This window comes from Poecilia reticulata, linkage group LG16 (genome assembly GCF_000633615.1).
Source record: "Poecilia reticulata strain Guanapo linkage group LG16, Guppy_female_1.0+MT, whole genome shotgun sequence".
NCBI classification, from domain to species: domain Eukaryota; kingdom Metazoa; phylum Chordata; class Actinopteri; order Cyprinodontiformes; family Poeciliidae; genus Poecilia; species Poecilia reticulata.
In genome coordinates, this window is record NC_024346.1 from 21076483 (window position 1) to 21099167 (window position 22685).

The following is a 22685-nucleotide window of genomic DNA, read 5'->3' on the forward strand; positions in this document are numbered from 1 at the left end:
ACACCTGTTACGTTGCCAATCACACACCAGACACTGGATGAATGGCACCTTTCTGCAGTAAAAACATCCAGCAGAAGTATAGCTTCCCTTTGTGTCAGAAATGTAAAGTTCCTCCGCTTTGTTTTTCCCTTGACTCCATGCAATTTTGATATTATTGCAAATAAGCTGATTTTCTTCACTTTTCTCTTTCCTTTGTCACGTTGTGATTTCTTTGCAGCTTTAATATTTGAATTTCTAACGGTTTGGTCATCAGGGGCAACAATAGCCTATTAAACATTTTTTTCTTATTTGCATGCAGATTTTTGCTGCTTGTAACTTAAATTACAATTGTGCCACTGCACTATGAAAGTATGATGACAATAGTCATTTTAATATAATGTGCAGTTGTAGTTTCTGTCTTAGTCAAGAGGGAAACCTGAGGAGAAGACTACATCCTTAGATTCTCAATGCTCAGATTTAAAGATCATTCTGGATTCTTCTTTTGTCTTTGGTCCTTCTTTCTGCAGGGTTTTTTTTTTTTTTTTAAATGACCATGTCAGTTGTTGCGTAACTTTGGCTCAGCTGTCAGTTTGGGGGAGTTAAACCAACAGAACAGATAGCAGTGAGAAAGAAAGAAATCTTAATGATATTCTACACCGCCTAAGGGTTTTCACGACTATGAAATAGGCCAAAAGCATCTCGGGCTTGTAAGAAATTAACTCTGAGAAACGGTTCAATATTACACCGAGGTGTCAGACACTGAATTACTCTCCCAAACAAAGAAACCTTGATCTACAGCCAAAGAGCTACAGGACAAAGAGATTATAATAAAGACACATAAGTGAAGAAGCACAAGAAAACAGAAATAATGAGGCTGCTATGAATGCTAAAACTCCAGGTCAGAGATGGGAGATTGGCCCAGACTTTCTATATAAGGAAAATAATCCTGTGAGTAATGTGCACAGCCCAGACAGACAGACAGACCACTCACATCTAAACTATTTGACTTTTCCTCCTAATATAGTCCACATTGTGAGCGTTCTGTGGCAAAGTTCCATGGATAAACAGCTTCAAGGTTCAGTGCAGCTGGACCACCTTCACATGATAAACTCTGCATAAATTGCATATATTTAGAATAATAATGGTTTGCAAACCCTACAATAATAAGAAGGAAACAGTTGTCAGTGGAGGAAAAATGTTGCATATTTAAGACGACAATAACGCAACTTTAAAGAACATAACGAATGGCCACTCACTCTAACCCAGATGGAGCGAATGACCAGAGTGGGATAAAGCAGCAGGACCAGTAATTGTTTGCAGGAGAGACTCGTGGTTACAAATCGCTGTCTGTTCTTACCCAGAAGCTCTTTAGGAACATCAGACGATTCTTCACTCATTTTTTCTGAAGAGAGATATTCCCAAACAGCGCCGAGAACTGAGTCAACACATGGAGAAGCCCTTAATTTGGAGGGGAATAATGAGGAAAGGGGAAGAGAAGTGTCAGGTGGTGGTAGTGCGGTTCTCCCAGTTACATGCTCCTCTCCTCCGCTCCTGTCCGGACAATGTATCCGCGTTTTGGTGGACGCATCTCCTCTCGGTGGGTAAAATTCCCTCCGTTCTGAGGTCTTATAATAAGAACAAAGGCAAAAAAAAAAACAAAATGAGGTATTGTTTAAATCAAATCAAAGCCCGGAGCCTCGGGTGCATGAAAGGACCACTGTTCTGAAACATCTTTTCCTCCGTGGCCCTATCGGAAAGCCGTCGGTATTACAGTGCAAACCAGTAGTATTGAACGGAGCCCCTCCCCGCTCGGTGATGCCACAGCCGGGAGCCGATGCGATGCTGGGGCGTCATGGCGTGGCAGAAGGGGGCGTCGAAGATGGTGGTGACAGACTGTTATTAATGAGGCGTCTACATAGGGGGATTCTGTGAAACAGTGACTCCTAGCGGTTATGTAAGCTTACTGACCCCAAGACCTAGGAATAGAAATTGACAGTAAATCTTTAACATATTATTTAGGGAATTATTGTATATAACGAAAGTATAGAAACATAAGATTCTCTACTACGGTTAATCACAGCCATTGTAGATTAAAAAGGAGGAAATTTACACTGAATAAAAAAATAAATAAATAAATAAACAGAAATCTTGAGATTATCTCAGAAATTTTCTAAAAAAAAAAAAAAAAAAAACATTTCTGAGCTTGCAAAGTCAAAAAATACCCTAGGAAAAACTCAGATGTCCATGTGTTGAAGAAACAAGATCAGTCCCAAATCCTCACACTATGACCATGTTTTGACTTCATGACGGCCTGTTGCTCGTTGGTTGAGTTAGTTTTAGGTCCGATGTAACACAACACACACCTTCCAAAAAAATACAAGTTTTATCTCACATGTCACAATTAGGCTGACAAAACTATTTAGATCAACATATATTTTGCCTGGATTGATGACGAAGTTGTAGAGTCTTATTGGCGTGAATGACATTTGGGATAATATTTTGTCATCTGCATTACTCTAGTTTAGGTAAATCCTTTTGAGTAGGGTTCATTATGTGGAGAAAATGTAGACTTTCACATGGCTTTCTGTTTTTTGGATGCATGTAAGAGTAGGAAACTGGACTGGAGCAGAAATCATGTCTACCAAAATCCCGCTGAAAAAGTTTTAAAATTATGATACCTTCATTTAAATTGTTGATTTTCCTGGATCAAACCAAACTTGGCATTCTACTTTCACAATGATTGGTGAATGATTAAAATGCCAAATTCTCGAAGCATGTACTTCCGGTACCCCTAGAGAAGTGAAACAGCGCCACCTTGTGTCCACATATTACAATTACATATGGAGAACTAAGCTGAGTTGGTGAAAACAAAGTTAACTTCATGTTGGTGCTTTACGTGAATGAAATTATAGTTCAGTATTTTTTTATTCTATCACTGAATATATGGAGACCATCAATCCTGTAAGGTTAAGCAGGAATGAATGGATGTCTTATAAAAATGAGTCAATCTGGGAAAATCATGTCAACTTCAACAAGTAAATGTATCTAACTCCTTTATGTCTTATTTTTATTACATAAAAGTGAGCAATTTGGAAATATTCATGACTGGTTTTATTGTCAATATACCACTCCATGGAAATATCTGCACCAAGTTGGAACTAAGCTTGAGTTGATTATTTTTTTTCTTCATCTGTGAAAAAGAAATGGGCTGCATTGTGTGGCAGCTAAATGCTCATTTCCCCTGCAGCAACAAGGTTCTGGCGTTTAAATTCAGGCCAGGGCCTTTATGTATGGAGTTTGCACATTCTTCCTGTGTCTGTTTTTTCTCTGAGTACTCCTGTGTCCTTCTACATTTCATATTTTAGGTTAATTTAGGTTTCTCTTAGCTGCATGGTTGTTTCTGCCAACAACAGACAAACAGCATGCATGCATCCCTATAATGACCACTGGAGATAGAAAACACCCTGCATGAATAATCAGGTAGGACATTTGAATGAAAGTAAGAAATGCATTTAGAATAATTTCATAATTTCAATCTACAGACACAACATTGATAAATGTTATCTGAATAAAAATACAATATCTTTATAGGGAAATAGTGAGCTTCCTGTGATTTTATCAAACCTGTCATTTAGCTTCTATCCTGACTGATGCTCATTGTTGAAAAATGCAAATAACTCCATAGTAAAAAGTCACTACAAATCTAATTCAGGTTCAAAACAGAAACACTGTTAGATTGTGAATTGAAATATGAATAGATACAGTTTCATTCATTCCTAAAGCCCTAATGTACATAACTCTCTGACTCATTATGTTTTCACTTCTGTTGCTGAGTTTTGATGGTGGAAGTTCTGTGATCAGATAGTCAAATAAGGAACTCATCTGAATATGTGGGTGTTTTCCTGTTATCCAATGAGTCAGACTCCCAAAAGGTCAAATTTCTTCTTGTGTAAAGGAAAGTTAATATTTTGATATGTGCATAAACTTGATTAGGAACTCTGGTTGAAAGTTATGTTTCATTAAGTAGCAGAGAAACAGTTTGCACTGAAGAAGAACCAGAACAGAACCTGAACATTGTTATCATGTAAACATTATTAAGAACATAAGGACTTTCCTGAGTTACTTAAAACAACTTGAACTTTATTTTTGTTGCCGTACGAGAACAGTTTATTATTTCAGTTTGACTTCATATAGTTACAAAACGTTTTACATTCCTTTCACAACATTCTAAAGCTTATTTTTGACACAAATATAGTTCAGTACTTCACCGGGATATTCAAAAAAAACATCATTACGCTCCTATGAATGGGAACCTGGCCCATCATACAGGAAACAAAAACAAAGAATGAACTGTTTTTTACAGACTATAGAGACATGAAGAACATTTAGTAATACTGATAACCTCTGTTACTCCCAATAATACTGCACATGATTGCAAAATTAAAAACTTTCTGTAAAAAAAAATATGTTCAGTAAACACACACAATGAGAAAGGATGTTTAAGCTCAGCACAGGCTCCCCACATGGGTTTTATAAACTGCAGGTAGGATTCCGCTGCTTAATTTCATCAAGGATGCTTTCTAGTTTAGTCCCTATGGAGCTAAACTGGGAATTCCTCATGGTTTTAGCCAGCTCTTTGAGCTGCTCTGGAGTAGCCTGGGCCAGCCACGCTCTGATCACATCTACAAGAGGGCCTCTCTGCTTTGGCAGAGCTGAGTCTCCGGTGAAATCATCCTCTTGATCCTTATGAATGATCCTGTTGTGGGGGGAGAGAAATGATGTTTTAAGCTTTAAAGAAAAGAGCAAACAATGGATAAAAAATGTCATAGCAGAAAATTTTAAGTGTGATCTCACTTGTGAATAAGTCTTCTTAAATCTCTTCTTGGTATCCTGCTCCCAGTGAATGATGCAGACAGGACTGCTCTGAGGTCATCACCTGCGGATGAGAATACCAGATGTTTCGATTAAAGTCTAAATGCCTCGCCTCACCAACACTTACTAACCTACTCTGTGAATTTCATTAGAGTTTTGAGTCGTATGACATTCCAGACTCAAGGTCCTTACCTCCATTTGCGAGACTTTCACAGGTGCCACAAACTGTGTCGTGGAATGCTGAGCCTTGGAGGAGCATGACGCTGGCCCCTGAGCAGTCCTGATGTTTTACACACTGATCAGAGGCAGAAGATGAGCTGGAAAAATACCCTTTGGCACATTTTTCACACATGGTGTCGTTTTTTGGTGTACCTACGACAGAAAAAAAAAAGTGTCATTACATTGAATTGGGAGCAATTGTGAAATAATCTAATCGTTCATATTAATACCTGACTAGGTGTAATAAAGCTGGTGTTACCTATAGCCTGAACTCCATGTCCAGGGCCGCATTCTGTGTGTGTGACACAGAAGTCCTCCATCATGTAAAACCCAGCTTTGCAACGACAGACTCTGTTGTTGGTTGAAGAGCACTCGTGCTCCACCTCCTGGTTCTGTGAGCAGAAGTTGTTGCAGTACAGACACCTGTTGAGGTAGTTCCACAGCTCCGTGTAGTGGTCGCTCTGACATGGTGCGCACTGCGTTTCCTTGGCGGCAGTGCAGTGAGCGGTGCGGTAAGATCCCGGTCTGCACTGTTTGCATTGGAGAATTTTACCTGTTGTCCAGTCTCGGTGTTGGTAGGTGGGATCCTCTGCGGCGCACAAGAGAATGCCAGGGAGCAGGAGCAGGACTGACAGGGAGAGCTGAGCAGAGAATTATTAAAGGATGAGAAATGACACACTCATTTCTAATTCTGTTCATTTTGGTCCCAAGTAATGCCATTTTCTTCTAAACATAACTTACTGCAGGTCTCAGCCATCCTCTAAAACATAATTTTTTGAAAAGTACATTACATACTGTATCTCTCAATCAGTTAAATAAACACATGAGTAACCGGCCCTTTTTTATTTAAAATGCTCTGTCATGCTTGTTCAGGTTTGGGAAAAAAATCTCTAATTTGGTATCAGTTCAAGTAAAAATATTTGAGTTTCATTCATCATTAAATCTATCATTCAGACACTCACCATGCTCATGATGTCTTCACTTCTTTAAAGTGGATTTGACATTGGGAGCAGATTCAGTGACTTTTATAAGGAAGTTATTGCGTAGGTGGTTTTTCTGTGGCGTCATCTTTTGATCAGCTTACGTTGAAAGGTCAATCTGGTTCCATGTGATGCACACATGCACAGAGATGTAAATCATGTAGCTAAGATACGCTTGTTAACCACGACTGCTACATGTGACTAAGTAGAAGAAAATCTTTTCAAAAAGCTGATTTTCTTTCATTTTTGCCTGTAGCATTGAATCATGCTGTAGTTCTAGTGAAAACATGTTTCTCCCATGTTCATGAAAATGAGGAAAGTAAATAAAATATAATGACAATCAATGTGGTGGTGTTAAAGACTCAGACCTAAATTAAATTAGCTTGGCTTCAAACCGATGCACGCTGAAATACCTGCTAAATAAACCTAGGTAGAAATGATTGTTTTGATCTGATTAATTCACATTTATAGAGCTTTTAAATAATGCAATAGATAACACGCAGACAGCGGCCTCAGCTCTTCTCAGCATGCTGGTCACTTCCTTAAAACAAAAGGTGACAGTATCTCATTACATGACATGAATTGAATGACATTCGAATTACATGAAGTAAAGATGAACACCGCTCTTTAATAACTACAAAGACATTTTTTCAACGCATTGCTAGATGATTTGCAAGTTGCTGAAGTTTTTTAAAGACGTAGCGAAAGTTTTCAAGCAACTACTTTTTTGCACAACTTGTAAAACTCCTGCTTCCCCAGCTTTCAGGAAATGTCTCTTCTCTGACATCTGCATGACTACGTGTAATTTTACTCCACTTTGTAAGATTTGAAAAACCTGAATAATAATTTTCTGCTCACTGGTAAAAACGAGGTTGATAATTTCCCGCTTTTCTTTGAAGAACACGTCAGTGACTCAGAGGTGTGAATAGTAGAACAATTTGCTGAGTTTGAAAAGTTTGAGTACGTGACTCAGACGGATGCACGTGTCATCTGTTCCTGTATTCATGGAGCACTATACTACTGAAAATTCAGTGTCAGAGTTGAACGGCTGAATAAACTAATTTTATGCTTTGCTTGACATTTTGTGATATTCTATGCTTAACTACGTAACTATGATTTTCTTCCCCAAAATGTTCTGATTGTAAAATTACTTCATTATTTTTTCACAAAATAAATTTTTTATATTAAAATCAGTATAGGGAATAAGAAAAATGTTACCCCTTTCTTTACTAAAACGTCTTACATCCACCTTTTACAATAACAGAAACTTCCATTGTAGATTCAGCTGAAAAAATGTTAGAAATGTGTGTCTACATTTAGAAGCACTTAGAAGAGTCAAATGTAAACTCATTCTCTACCAACTTGCCAAATTATCAATTTGATTTTGCCTATTTTACTTTAGACTGTTTTGTTCTCATAAGATTTTCACAAGAAATTACTGATATAAGCAAAGACACCCATTTGAACATTAGTAGAACTTAATCAGATGATGTATCATTGATGCAAAATAGATATAATTAAATGACAGCTAGTGCTGTGCATTGTCTTTGTGTCTGAACAAAGCTTTTGCAAAATAAACAGAATATCTTTGTTCTTCTTCTGGGTTGGAGCAGAGACTTGTTCCAAATTCCCCCCAAGGATGTGATTAACTTCTACATTCCAAGAAGTCGGCGCACTGCTTTACTTTAATGAAAATCTCCCGTTGATCATGGCCTGTCAGTGTTTCTTTCACTTTCACCAGAAGCATGCAGGAGGTTCCCCTGTTGACCGTAAGTGACCAGTATCCTTCTTTGAAGAGATACAAAAAAAAGTACACTGGAATAGGAAATGAATCAGCTCTTTCCCTTTCATTTATAAAACAACCATGCCATCAATACTCTGACAACAAGGAAGCTAGTTGGTCAAACCATCAAATTAGAACTCATATTCAACTGAATTCAAATCGGTTTATTTAAATCTCAACAGGTTTGTTACAGGATGGCAACGTCCGTCACCAAGTATATGTATAATGATTCGCATAAAATTTTTATTATAAATTTGTCATCAGACACGTTCACAGCGGTTGGCAGACAGAGACTGAACATGTTCCCATTTCATCGTCAATGCCTCAAGCCCTTTTGTGGGGGGTTTTGGTCGATACGTTTTGAGCAGAAACATACACATTAGTGTCCTGCTGGAGGTCATTTTGCAGGGCACTTCCTGCTCTTCTTTGCATAAAGGAGGAAGTAACTGTCCTGCTGCTGTGTTGTTGCTCTCCTACATCCGCTTCAACCTCTCCTGGTTTCTCCTCCATGCTGATAGAGCATGGGGAAATTACCCTCTCAGGCTTTTTTAGAAATATTGTAGTATCTGAGATACCAGTTGTTTTAAATAATCAATGTTTAATTAGCCAAACTTTGCACAATTTTAATACAAAGCATGCTTTAAAAGTTTGTTTTACTCTTTCACCATGTAACAGGAATGACAACATGGAATGCACTCCCTTCATTTGCTGTGAATGTAACAAATGCTAGAGCTTTTAAAAGAGCCTTGCTTAGCTACTTTTGATATATAGTGTTATCATGAAATATGTTATGTTTCAGTCATAACTTAATTATTTTATTACGTAAAGTGTGATAATTGTGCATTTATGAATTAATGTTTCTACAGAGTTACAGTGTGTGTAGCTGCTTTTTTGCAATAAATATTTTTATGATGTGGACCTCAGGAAGAGTAGCCATTGCTACAGCAATGGAGATACAAACAAACAAACAAACAAACAAACAAACAAACAAACAAACAAATGGCAGACCTTCTTGCCACATCTCACATTCGTGTGTCATCTTGGATGTTCACGTTTGTTCATTTGAATTGGGGCACCATCACTAGAATCTCTGGAATCATAAGTCAAGCCTTTCAGTCTCTCGAGAAGGAATGAATTCAGACCACCGGACAGAAGAAACGCTTCAGACAAGGAATGGTCATTGACATACTTATTAAGTCTGTGAATTTATTAGCAAACTTCTTTCTCTCACTATCAACATGCAAACTTTTCTGATGGAAAAGAAAAATGGGGCTCAAATCAGATTAATGAATGACAAAATGAAATAGAGTACTGAATAATTTCAAAAGAAATTTAAAAAAAAAAGAAAGAAAGAGAAAGGTCAGCAGAGCCACTAAACACAGCGTCACACGATAAACAAAAGGAGAGAGGGTCTCAGACCTGCCCACCCCTTTGGAACGAAGAGTCATAAAACTTGACCGTGTACTCAGGCATAACCTTGAGTTATACCAAGGATCTTGACTTTGGTCTCTGTACAACAAAATGATGGCAAGAGGATAATAGTGGGGGGAAAAAGGGGAAGAGAAAGAGAAAAAGAGAAAGACGAGCTGTGCAAGAACAAAGGTGAAGATGCAAATCACTTAAGCTCTGACCGTATTTTTGAGGGTTGATCAGATTCAGACATGATATCCAGGGACCGGTCCAAGAGAAGGATCAACAGCTGGAAGAATCGAAGAATCGACTGGCTCTGTAGACTCAGGCTCTTCTCCCAGGGGCTTCTGCAGTGAGCTGGACACGGTGCGAGTCTCCCGGATCTCAGCTCTGGCTGATGTAAGAACTTTAAAAAAGCTGGACACGTGTACGACTTTCTTTAAAACTTCTCCAGGGTGCTCTTTGAAGGTTTTAACAGTGCTTCTTCCAAACAACAAAAGAGAGGAACTGTCTTTGTTGGAAGTTGACTCTAAAAGACAAGGCTTTTTTTTCTTCCCAGGTCCCTTTATAATGGGTTCAGTTCTTATCTGATCAGCTCTGATGTATTGTGAGGGGGGAAAAAGAGGAAGAGAGAGAGAGAGAAAGACACAGAGTGATGTTTGCAACACAAAGAATGCTGGAAGATGTGGTCTAATCACGTCTTCTGCAATGACACTTTCACTCAACATGGAAGTGTCGTGTTTTAAGTGGACTCATATGAAGAGAGGCAGAGAATGGAAAAACAAATGACGCTGAAACAAAACTTACAATCAGCCAGAGAAAAACACAAAGAGCAGGAACCAGGAAGGCAAGGAAATGAAGACGATGGACGGAGGAGAGAACGAAAACACGGCACAGGGAGTGAGGGAACTAAAGGCAACAAAGAATAACTAGACACAAGGACTAAACAAACATAATAAACTAGAATTACTAACTAAGGACCGAACTAAAGTGAAACAAAGGAGGCTGATCTAATCAAAACAAGAAGTAAAAAAAAAAAACACAGAACAAAACAACACAAGATCCTGACAGGAACCCAGCAGCAGTGTGATTGACTTGGAGTTACATTGTGTTAAGGTTTTCCTTTCTATTTCTCTGAGCAGTGTCATTGGGGCTTTGGCTCTCCGTCAGTTCGGGGGTCTTGAGCTGAAACACAACAATTCAATTCCCTGCTGGTGTCGTTGACATCGTTGACCTTATCAAATCTCCAACAATGTCAGCTTGTGCACGGTTTTGGTCACATGTCTCAAGATTATGAGTTTCTTTAGAACTGAGTGGGGACGTGGATTTAATTACTGTAATGTCGCTGTAGATGTTATGAAGACAAAACCTTCAACCACCTCTTCTGTTCCAGGTAGGTTCTTCTGGCTTCACATAAATGTGTTCTTTCACTTCTCTCTCTTGTAACCAATGTAGGTTAGTTTTTCTAAATCCAGGTCATAGAGCGATTGAAGCATGTGACAGTCTGATAGGTTTTGGTCGTTTTAATAAACGTGAAATCAGAAGAGAAAAACGGAAGCTGAAAGTAAAGAATTAGATCATTTTAGGTCAGGATTTTAGTTGACAACAGAAAAGCAAAGACAGGCCTTTTTTTCTGTTCAATGCTTTTTTATAATAAAACAAGACTTTTTTACAAACTGACTGTCGTCAGAGTTTTACAAATCTTCACAACTTAGTTAAACAAGCTTAAAGAGAAACAGGCAGGCATATGTATATATATATACAACACAGACCATCCACTTCCAATATAAAAGTGACAAAACAAAATATAAAAAAATATCACTTTAGGGACTTGCAGCATTTCAGAATCCAGTATTTACGATAAAAAATAAAAAATAATAAAAACAGGCTTTTACACTTTAAGAAAGTAAAATTACACTTTAAATAAAGAAAACACTCAATTGCACTCCTTTATACATTCATATAACTGACCAAAAAAAAAAGAAATGTAAAACAAACCAGCTTTACTTTGTAGCAGTCCAGAACAAATAAAAATGGACAGCTGAGGAAAATAAATGTATTTCATTATGAAATCAAATTCTTGCTCTCAAACAGCGAGAAAGCTCTAATAGTACAAATCAGAATCTTTTTTTTTTTTTTTTTTTTTTTGTGAAGCAGCCTCTTGTTTACATCTTAACTAGATCTTAATTTTTAACAGACTCTGGTTTAAAAAAAAGAAGAAAATATTTCTAGGAAACAGATGTGAGAAAACATTAGCTGTGGGAGTTCTTTTCTTCCTGTTTCAGGCTAATTAGATTCATCCCTGCACACATTGATACTTTAGATTCTGGATGACAATTTTTGCCTGTGGTATTATTTGTAGAGCAACAAAAAAAAAAAATGACGTTCTGTATGCTTTCCTTATTCCTCTGTACTCAATGTGCTTTGCTTGGTATTTCCTCATCCAACACCGTTCTCTCACAAATGACTTTTTCCCCTGTCCAATGGCTGCTGTGTTCTTTTGCTTCGTATGTATCTTTTCACGTGTTTTCAGTCGGATAATGCATTTGTGTTTTCGAAATGCTGTCGGCTGCATAGTTTCATGTTTGCGAGTCTCACGACTTCATTCGTTTAGCTGCTTGTGAGCTTTGAAGCACGACTCATCCTGAAACATGCTCATGAACATCTTCTCGTACTTCTTGTGCGCTGACGTGGTCCCTATGATGCGGTTGATTTTCTTGAGGCTTTTGACGAGATACCGCGGCGCTTCCTGGCTGCGCAGCACCCTCAGACTACGAGTCAGGCCTTTGGCTAGATCCAGGTTGTAGTTTGCAGATTTCCACAGGTGGAGGATCTGCAGGAGGTACTGCCTGGGCAGGCAGGTGGAGACCACGGCCTTCACGTCCTGCTCCTGGACCTTTACTCCCGGCAGGCTGTTGGTCACTTTCATGAGATCGTCTACGGTCAGGTTCTTTAGAGCGTTGCAGCGGGAGACCTTTCGCTCACAGTGGTTCACACCTGGGGAAAATGCAGGGACAATGTTAATATGTAGAAGTGGCAGTCAGAAATAAAAGTGTGCAGCTACTTCCATATTTTCTTGCCTCTCCTGGTTTTGTATTTTTTTTAATTTAGCTACTAAAAGTCCACCTCTAAAAATTTCTATAAAATAAAAAGCATTCTTTTGATTTATACTTTAGTTATTAAGTTGATCAAGACAATCCAAGCATTTTTCATTTCTAAACCACAACTTGCTGTTTCTCTGTGGCATGAAACACCTGGCTGCTCTGTAACAACAGGGAAAAAAAAGAAAAAATTTCCTACAAAAAAAGGAAAATGTATGATTATCTTCAGAACTGAAGCAGAACTAAACTTGTCCATGCGGCTTGGTAGTCAATAAAACGTTTCACTGGTCACTGTTTTCGATCCTGGTCCAAAACAATGACAAGGATCCAATTTTTTTTCCACAAACATTATATGAATTCCACAGCAACCAGTCATTTTAAGATATCTGTCCACCTCTACAGCAGGGAAGTTAATGATTAGATATGAGACATGTTTCGAGGCTTCTAATCCATACCTTGTATGATGCCGTACAACTTGTCCTTGTTCTGCTCTCTCCATAGCCTCAGCAGGTGCAGGACCTGCTGCTGAGGAGAGCACGCCTTCTTCAGCCTCTCCAGGCTCTTCAGATCCACCTTCTGTCCAGGGAGATTCTCGAGGATTCGCTCCAGAGGCACCGAGGACAGTCGCAGCGACGCCAGAGACTGGAAGACTGCTTCTTCACACAGAGTCGCATCTGGGAGGAATTATAGGAGAGAAAATATTTGTGGATTAGGACATATAGCTACTGGATGCTTACCTGCTAAATATTTGGAGGTGTTCTTCTTCTTACTTATATTTGTAATTCATTAGAAATGTGCCAAATCCATGGTGAGTCCCATACATTTAGCAAATGCATTTAAGCAGAGCTTTAAGTAACTGTGTGTAAAAAAAAAAAGGATGAAGGAAAATGGGAAAGGAACGTATTCTTCAACATTATACATTTTTCATAGCAAAAATCATATTACTTTTAAGCTACAAATTATTCCTGACAGATTTATACTTGAAATAAATTTCATTCAGTCATAAAGTTAGATTTGATAGGAAATTGGACGTCTTACACAATGTTATATTGAAATATTAACTGCTTTTATTCATATTTGATTTTTAGAAATGGCACGTCAAAAAATGACTCTCACTCAGCTAGATCAGTTAAATAAGTCGCTGGGATTTAATTAATTGACATTTCAGTAATGAAGCCTTTTTTTATAAAAAGGCTGGCCAGCTTTTTGCACGTAGGATCTTTGTGGATTAGCTTCAAGTCTGTGACTATGGAAGGCCTGCTTGAGATCACCCCAATCTATATCTCTAGAATATTACTTCCAGTTAGAGTAAACATGTTCAAAAAATGTAATTTACTTTAAACCAAAAAATTTGGGAGTTTGAATAATTATCCTGACTCTGAACATAATAGATTTCGTTAGACTTTTTTTTACTCTGCTCGTGTTCTGACGTGTTTTTAACACATCATGCCATTTGGAAAAAACACTCAGTCTTTTGTCTAATGAGGGAAACTAAAATGTTTCAGCAGCACAAAACTGCAAGTGTGAGGCTACAAAGAATACCTTAAAAGGCAAGCTAAAAATTGCAGGGTTTGTTCAACTAAATTTGACTATTATAAAAATGCAGCGGTTCTTGTCACAGAGGACAGTCCCAATTTGCATATGACATTCAGAGCTGAAGGTAACCGGAAACATTTTTGTGCTTAGATTCATGAATTTGAGCAGGTCGTGAAGCGCTTATGTGCATATGTGTGGGTTTCTGATCAATTTGCAAATATTAAGTTTCCAGAGTGAGCAAAAAAAATATTCTTTTTTCAAACCTAGCGGTTGACTTTACAGTAATATGAAGAAGACATTTGGCTTGCTTCTCTCCTCCCCTGATGATGTAAGTGTGGTTTTCAGTCATGGCATCCTGAAATCCCTCAAAACTTAACAACTTTGGGAACCACCACTGATCTCAGTTTCACATTTTTCTTCAAACTGCCTGACCGATGCAGGATTAGCTGCAGACAGTTTGTGGCTATGTGCTTTAAAGGAAGACAGCTGGTGAATGAATGTTTGAGGGAAGCATCATTCTGGTTGAGGACTGAGAGTTTTGTGAATGATCTTCCAAATATTCTCCATACGGTGCAGGAGTGTGCCGGGTCTGGACTTGTGAGTGATTTCTAAAGCTGCAGGAATTCAGTATCATATTTGAGGCTTTGCCTTTTGAAATATATTTAAGCATCCATCATAGCTGTAGCCTGAGTAACAAAGCCCCAAAAGCTCATTTTGCGTCTCATTTTGACTCAGTTTCCTTTGTTATTGTGTTGGAGGATGTGACAGTTAAATGGGTAATTGATCCATCATGGGGTCATTCTGAATTGAGCGCCATAAACATTCATTTGGTGCGTCTCTCTAGAGCTGGTTTTCAGACATGCAAGAATTAGTAAAAAAAAGTCTGGAATCTGGAAGAGAAACCGGACTGAGGAAATCCCCCGCCTTGGGGAATGAAATTGACCACAAGTCTGAAATAGCTCAGCTCGGAATGATTTTAGGTTGTTGACAATTGAGGTCTACTCTAAGCGCTCCTACATATGCATGTGTAAAGGAGGGACGTGCTGGATATAAACTAACTCCTTGCTGGAATCGTTCTAAAGCTTTTCACATCCGTTGTGGCCTCTATGTTCTCACCATTGTGGCACAGAGTGTGATGCTGGGAGCAGTCCTTGATGTCAGGAGAGCCACACAGGCTGTCTGAAGTGGACGTTCCCCATCGCAGAGTCTTCATGCCGAAATCAGCGCAGAGTCTGTGCGGCTGACACGTGGAGGAGCCGCCAGCGGAGAAATAACCATCCGGACAGCGTTCACACACGGTGTCGCTTTCAGGCGTACCTGCAAGACATCCACAAATCATTGTTTTGATTTCAAACTGACAGGATGGATTCTTTCCCTAACAAAAAACGAGCAACCTCAAAAGCCACCCATTTGACCTGTTCACGCTTTTTCATGTTCCAACCTCGATTCTTGTCATCTATTAATGAGATTTTATGTGTGCAGTCATCACGTAGCTTACAGTTGTGCAAGTGGAAGAAAAATACGGAGTGAGGAGAGAGAACTCGCACTGCTCTGTCACATAAGAGAAAACAGGCGAAATATGACCAGCAATTTTGCACTGGACATACTGTTGCCAACAAAATTTCATTATATTGGCTTGGGCATACAGATCTATCAAATGTACAGTCTTTTTCAAATGCAAAAAAAAATTTAATAATGTGGCCCTGCAGTTTTAGACTGACATCCCTAAAATCTAAGGGAAATTAAAGGTTTTCTCCACCACTACGTGTCAGTCAAACCAAGTTTCCTAACAAATCTTTATATGACACTTCATCAGAACAAAACTGAACTTCAGTGTAACAGAAAACCAACACTGTACGTCAATCTGAACACTCCATCCCTCCATTCAACCTAGTGGTGTTAGCGTCACAAAGCATCCTGCGGGCGATATTTTCTCAGAAAGAATGTTGAAACTGGTCAAAGTTGGTCAAAGCAATGCGGAGCAATCCCAGAAGAAAATCTGTTACAGACTGCAACAGAATCATACAACATACAACCAGAGCCACAATGGACAAGGTTAGATCAGGCGTTTCCAAAGTGTGGCCCTCTAAATGATATTGCTCTGCCCCTGGCCACAATTCATGAGTGGAGCAAAGAAGTATTTCTCTCTTAATAACTATGTTTGTACTTTTGTGTAGTTTTGTGGTAAGAAGAACCCAAGCCTCCCCGGCTCCCAAAAGATTACACTTGGCTAAATACAGAAACTACTGACTCATCTCCTTTTCTTGTTAAGAAAAGGCAAGAAAAGGGATTTCTTGCCAAAAAAACACAAAGTGATCCACCTCCTAAAAATGTTAATTATTTGGCTAACTTGTTAGGAGTTAATCAGGATTTCAATATTTTGGATCAACAGTGAATTACTCTTTTTTTCTGTAAAGAATTGTCCACTTTTTTTGTTTCATTAAAATCCTGCATTATTGACTAGATTAAAACAAATCACAAGAAATTAATTTTTTTGTCTTTTCTTTTAAAAGGTTGCTTTTTGTGGCCTCTTTGTGCCTGCCTATGTCAAAACAATGGGCAACACACTACTGCAGGTGTTTCACACAAAATGCCCTGCAGAGCACTTCGCTGAGCAAAAGGAAGTTGAAAAGATGCGGCATCAGTTTCAATATCTTACTGGTAACCTTTCATCTATAGTCACCGTTTTCAGAGTGTGAAGATCATCAATTAATCTGACGTAGTTCTAGGAACCAAGCCCGCAGACATGTGACCATCAATCAAAGCCACGGGTAACAGTATGAAAATGACTCAGACATGTCTTCCTCATCACACCCACATAGTTTCTATAACTTGTAATGTATCTGTAGTAGCAGTTTCTATATTGTTACTACGTTGAGAACATGACATGTGATCATCATGGTTTTACATAAAAAATATCATGAGAGGGAGGCATACTAGATATGAATTTTTTTTTTTTTTTTCCACGTTTCATGCAATGCAGTCCTAATGCCATTTTCCTATCTTTCAAAATGAAAATCTATTGCTTCAAACTCCAATTATAGGTGGTAATAAGGGGTTCCTGCTTGGAAATATTACAATAAATGGTCTTAAGATTCTGGTACTTTAGCCTGCAAGATCACATGACTACCTGACATAACAGACATAGTTTTTTATTCACTTCCTCTTTTTATTTTAAAACTTTAACCAAAGAGTTGAAAGTGCGTGGGAAGGCACCGCGCTCTTATCTCATATAACATCTTCATTCGTTTCCCGCTCACAAGGCATGCGTGTGTTGGCTTTTACTATTACGCAAAAACAAGAAACCACCTGCAGATATGCATACGGAAAATATTTCCTGCACTGATGATGACAAAGCATGTACATTACAGACTTGTGAATGACACAGGTGATTTAAAATGTACGCTGACATTGATATGTTTTTCCTAAAAATGTAATTTTTGTCAAATTTTTCTTTTATGCTTCATAGATGTGTTTTAGAATAAACACTAAAACGGCATTAAAAACTCTTTTATATTTTCTATATAAAATTGCTTCTGAGATGTATAAGCCTAACTAATTCTTAAAAAAAGAATCTGCATAAAATACCAAATAATGACCCAGTGAAATGATGTTTTTCCAGATAAATTTTGTAAAATTGTTAAAGCAAAAACATTAGGTCGATAAGTACTTACACCTTATGCTATCACACAGAAACTTTATTGGAACCCTTTTGTCCTAGTTTGAGATTATTCAACATGACCTACACTGCTTCTGCAAGGTCTCACTGCTGAAACCAAGCAGTGAAGTCAAAGGAATCGCCTGCAGATCTCCAAAACCGGATTCTAGTGAAACCACACATTTTGGGAAGTGATACCAAAAAGTTGCCAGAATTCAGTGTTTCCCAAAACACTGTTGACTTCGGTAAGGAAGCACATTGACCTTCCACTGTTTTAGAACCCATCGGTCACTTTGGGAGAATTTCAATGTTTTCTTGTAAATACATAAAAACTATCTGAGCAACTGATGTCGGACCAGGAGACGTAAAATGTATTATTATTTCTTAGATGTAGCCATGTTAGTTTATTTCTTACCATTAATTTCATAGTTTGTGTTGAGGTCTAACATTTTCCCCAATTGCTAACGTTGACGTATGCAATGTGCCAACTCGACGCCTAGAAGCTTACCGGAAACTGACTGTGCTCCAAACAACTACCCTCCGCCAAAGCCCTGAACTGAATGAGGCAGCTCTTAATGTTAATTCAGTATGTGGAAGCGGCGTGACCAACACAGGACTGAATGGCCTCGCTCCCTTCCTCTACTGCCATTGATAAAACTACAGATTCGAAAACAGTGCAGAAAATTGACAATATTGTTCACAACTTATTTTTCTGTTTGCTGACTGGCTCAGTTAAAAATCGACTGGAGACAATCTGAGTCAAGGGGAGAAAGCCCAGACTGTGATGAAAGCGAGAGATTTTTTTTGAGCGGAATTGCACAGGCTATTGTCTAAAAACATAATTTTTTTTTCCTCATGTTGAGTTATGTTTCTTGGATACTTGTATTTTAGACTATTTTCAGTCCTGTTTCTTGTTTTGGTTCCAGTTGTTTGTAGTTTCAGTTCAACTACTAGGTTAAGAAGTCTCATCTCTTGCCACAGCTGTTCCATATTTAATCCGACTCACTTCTCATGTATGTCACGGTACGGTTACAAATGGTCTTCCAGCGTAACAATAAGCTGATCAACCAAGCCCAACATAACAAAAGAGTGGGTTCAGGAACAGTCTGCGTATGCCCTTTGGTAGTCCAGACACAACCTGGACTTAAATCTAATTCCACATTTCTGCAAAGACCTAAAAAATAACTATCTACTAATGCTGCCTTTTCAACATGACTAAGCTTGAGAAAATCTGTAAAGACGAATGAGGAAAAAAAACAAAAAACAAAACCTGTGTGCCATGTTGTAGAGACAAGGCCTGGAAGCAATGGGTGTTGATATTTTTGTAGCTGCTACATTTAAATGGTTCTGTCTTTAATGAATTTACTTTTGATAATTTTGTGACGGTTTTTGTTTTTTTAAAGTGATCCATGTTTTCTGACAACTAATCAATTAATTGATAAAAGCCAAAAACCTTTTGCATTGGTAAAATAACGTATTGCTTTCTTGCTTACTGCCACCTGTTACATCAGCTACGAGAAAAAAAACTCAGTTTGAATGTCTTAATTTCACTTAGTGGTAAAAATCAAAGCCAAAAAGAAAGAGGCCAATGGAAAAACAACACAGTCATAAACAGAACGTAATTTATTGGGACTGAAACAGAAACTTGTGGTTTAAAAGTCTAAACCGCAACTAGAAGCACTGTGCAATAATTCCTTGAATCCTTCAATGTGTCACTTGTCTGCTAAACTTGGAGCAACTCAAAAGTCTGCTGTGGATTTATTGGGAAACACTGTCTCATATCTAAGCAACATAGCACTCCAGGAATCGGATGATCCAACATCATAAGAAAATGTTTTAGGGAAATGAAAAATGTGTTGCACCAGTTTTGTGTGTTGGTACCATATGCCACAAAAAAGAATCTGGGCTGAATGGTAGCTTAAGCTACAATGTTTTAGACTACGTGCTCTATTGCGATTTATTGTGAAAGAACAATCTAACTTTAAAATCCCGAGTTTAGCATATTAAGCATATATTTTATCAATAAACAAATAACCTATGTAGGATAATGGATTTAATTTCCAAACTGTTTATTTCTAGTCACGTAGTGATTTTTTTCCTCCTCTATCGTTCAAATGAACAAACTCTAAATGATTCTCAGGTTCTGAATAAATAAATCGTCAGGACAGATTATATGTTAACTACCATGAACTGAATTTCAATTAAATAAAAGAGGAAGGAAAGTCTCAGACGTTCAGTGGAAACTATGTCACTTTACTGAGGGTAAGCAGACGGCTTCCAGTTTCCGCTTGAAGTCAGCTGTAACATATCTGTGACTGTGTGACATTTTTTAAAGAGCCATAACACTGTCATCAGTGTTATGGCTCTTTAAAAAATGTCACCGTGCTGTCTGACATGTCAAATAACACTGAAAGAGGTTTTGACCCAAAAAGCTATACGAGTGCTTAATGTCTTGAGCAAACATTGTAACTGACAGGGTAAAAAAAATGTTTGATATAACTTTTATTCTAGCAATTGCACTGTTAGAGAGCACATTAACTGGTACGCTGGGAGAGACCTACAGCACGTTACATTAATTATGACTAAGCACTGCGCTGAGGAGGAACCAGTGCAGATGTAATGGAAGAAAATGTGCTTCATAAATACTTAACAAGACGATGAGTATCACATTCAATAAAGATATTTCAGACTTAGTCACCTATGATAAATGAAACTAAAACCCCATGTTGCACAATTAGGTGAAAAAATACAAAACAAAACCATTACTATTAACTCAAAGATGTACATCAGTTTTATTGCAATAATTAATTCAGGCTTGGGAACTAAAACAACGTAAATGTTGAGGGCAAAATTTAATGTGATCAATTCAAACCATACTTAAAGCTGCAAAAAGGCTAACATGGATCTACCCTTTGGGTATATTCAGTTTGAACCTGATATTAACATACAATATGTGGAAAGAAATAACTTTTCCTCATTTTCTGTAATTAAATACAGCTAAACTTTTTTCTGTACTATTTCAGCAAAGATTATCAAAATTAGTTTTGGTTTTAAGCTGATTTAAACCATTAGAGATAAATATTGGAAGGAACTCAGCCTGCTCGGTGCATGACGCAGTGACTTAATGTATTGTTTTAATGTTTAAAAACAAATTAATGTAGTGATTAATGTAGTGGTTACAGTCTTTAAAGCATTAGATTTTAAAAATACTGAAAAATAAGTTTACGAAATAACCTTTTAATAGCCCTAAACCTTTCCCTTTTACGTTATGCTCTATATGATCCTTACAATGCAGACACAATGAGTCATTTTTTCGTCAGGCGAAGTCTGGCTCATCAGGCTCATCAGGCTCATCAAGCTCATTCTGATTTCATAAAGAAGCCAAATAATCTCAGATGACTCACATTATTTCCTGGTATTAGCCAATGGAAATTTGATCTATGTAAGCTAATTTCAGGAATACAAAGAAAGAACATGCATTTTAGATGTAAAGCTGAATCAAACTTCATTTAACCAACAAACATTAAACACATCACAAATTTACTGGTACTGTGTAATATGAGTTTTTGCCAAGTAGAAGACTGAGCTCTGTAACTGTTTAAGCCCTGTTAGCATTAACCTAAGTGACTTTTAGAATCCAATCGATGACTGTGAAGAATGATAACCTTGTCTTCCTACCATTTATTTGATATATAAGCATATTGTACACTATTTATAAGCATTAATATATAACATTTGCATTAGCACTACCTGAAACAGATTGTTATACATTAAGATCTTTGGTCTTATATGATCTGACTTGAGTCCAGGAACATTTATTTTTGAGTATGATGAATACATCATATATTAAATGAATGAGGAGGACATGTAGAGAGAAGTTGAAGCAAACATAAAGCAGCTAAAGATGTCACACTCCCATAAAACACTTGCAAAAATATATTTAAAAAACATGCTTTTTAAATGTTATTAGTAAATAGATTCTGTCATCAAAAAGTACAGTGAAAAAGAGATATGATAAAAAAAAAAGTCCTAAGGAGATTCTATAGACCATGATACATTTCTGAGATTGAAAAAGTAGGACGACACACAAAGCATTTCTCAGAAAGAATCAGTTTTTGAGAATGTATCTCTGGGTTTTTTAAAAGAGATGCATACATCTGATAAAGATTTGACGCGATGACTTAGAGGAAAAGGAACAGATGTAGACATGCTTTTGCTCATCTCATGTAAGAGGACTGAGATAAAAATGCTGCATGTGAATCCTTTCAAGAGCTTCTGCCATATCAGCAAATTAACAGAAACTGAGAAAAATACAGTTTTTTTTACTGAAAACACTAATGGATATTTACAGACAAAGAAGTATGGGTGTGTGGATATTCCAGGAATATCCACATTCCCATACACATAAATATGCACATACACACCTACACCGCCCCCAACCCCCCACACACGCACACACACGCACGCACGCACGCGCACGCACACACACACACACACACGCACACACACACACACACACACATACATACATAAGCAGATAAATGTTTAAAACAGTGTCTCGCAAAAGAAGAAAAAACATAAAACGCTTCATTGGCAAACGGTTGTGCATTTTAATTGAATCTTATGTGGCAAACCTACACAAAGTAGAGTACTTAAAGGAATTGGAAGGAAAATGATGTATGATGTTTAAAATGTCTAACACGTGAAACTTGTGTTGTGTTGTATTCAGATCCCTTTAGTCTACTACCCCGAAATAAAATCCTGTCCATGTGTTTGTACCTTAAAACCCCTTAACTGCCTGGAGGACACCGGTGGTCTCGTGAACCAACTGGATAACATGTTAGTGTTTTCAGGATAGCAGTTATCCAGAAAGATAGAGAGGAGGTCAAAACAGTGTTCGTTCAATAAACTATCTATTATTTTTTCTTCACGTTCACAAGTATGCACTACTTTCTTATTATAGGGTCAGTATTATATGTTTTCCAGACACACAGTGCCATTTTATAGCAAAATGCTAGCTTGTTAACTTCAGTTGTTTTAAAAATGCTATATATATTGAATATGACTTAAAAGAGCTTTGCCTTTGTAATTTAGTGGCTTAAAATTTGGCTTCTGTCTCTTTAAATAAACTCCTGCTCTTCGTAAAA

The 22685-nt window shown here is 37.7% G+C and overlaps 3 protein-coding genes across 7 annotated transcripts in view; all 3 read right to left on the reverse strand.

The window, feature by feature from the left end:
* Positions 1-1811, reverse strand: part of LOC103478394 (F-actin-uncapping protein LRRC16A) — a 58684-nt gene extending 56873 nt beyond the window's left edge. For 3 of the 4 annotated variants that reach the window (XM_008432219.2, XM_008432217.2, XM_008432218.2), the window contains exon 1: positions 1337-1810. In XM_008432219.2, the coding sequence (XP_008430441.1) occupies positions 1337-1376 (40 nt within the window). In that variant the 5' untranslated portion in view covers positions 1377-1810. Of the gene's footprint in view, positions 1-1336 lie in introns of all 4 variants that reach the window. The other variant, XM_008432215.2, reaches the window with a different exon arrangement.
* Positions 1812-4127: 2316 nt separating this feature from the next.
* LOC103478393 (tumor necrosis factor receptor superfamily member 6B-like) lies at positions 4128-10728 on the reverse strand. Of its 2 annotated transcripts, XM_008432214.2 has the most exons (6): positions 9465-10728; positions 5624-5711; positions 5330-5462; positions 5044-5223; positions 4834-4915; positions 4128-4735 (listed from the first exon to the last, which is right to left on the reverse strand). In XM_008432214.2, exons 1-6 carry the CDS (start codon positions 9494-9496, stop codon positions 4510-4512), a joined length of 741 nt encoding a protein of 246 aa, XP_008430436.1. In that variant the 5' UTR covers positions 9497-10728; the 3' UTR covers positions 4128-4509. The 2 variants fall into 2 exon arrangements, with proteins under 2 accessions (XP_008430436.1, XP_008430435.1); XM_008432213.2 differs by lacking the exon at positions 9465-10728 and adding an exon at positions 6033-6045 and having other exon boundaries at positions 5330-5711.
* A 92-nt stretch (positions 10729-10820) lies between these two features.
* Positions 10821-22685, reverse strand: part of LOC103478392 (tumor necrosis factor receptor superfamily member 11B) — a 27319-nt gene continuing 15454 nt past the window's right edge. The window contains exons 4-6 of the mRNA XM_008432212.2: positions 14997-15197; positions 12800-13018; positions 10821-12240 (exon numbers count right to left, since the gene is read on the reverse strand). Of these exons, the coding sequence (XP_008430434.1) occupies positions 11846-12240; positions 12800-13018; positions 14997-15197 (815 nt within the window). The 3' untranslated portion in view covers positions 10821-11845. The remainder of the gene's footprint in view (positions 12241-12799; positions 13019-14996; positions 15198-22685) is intronic.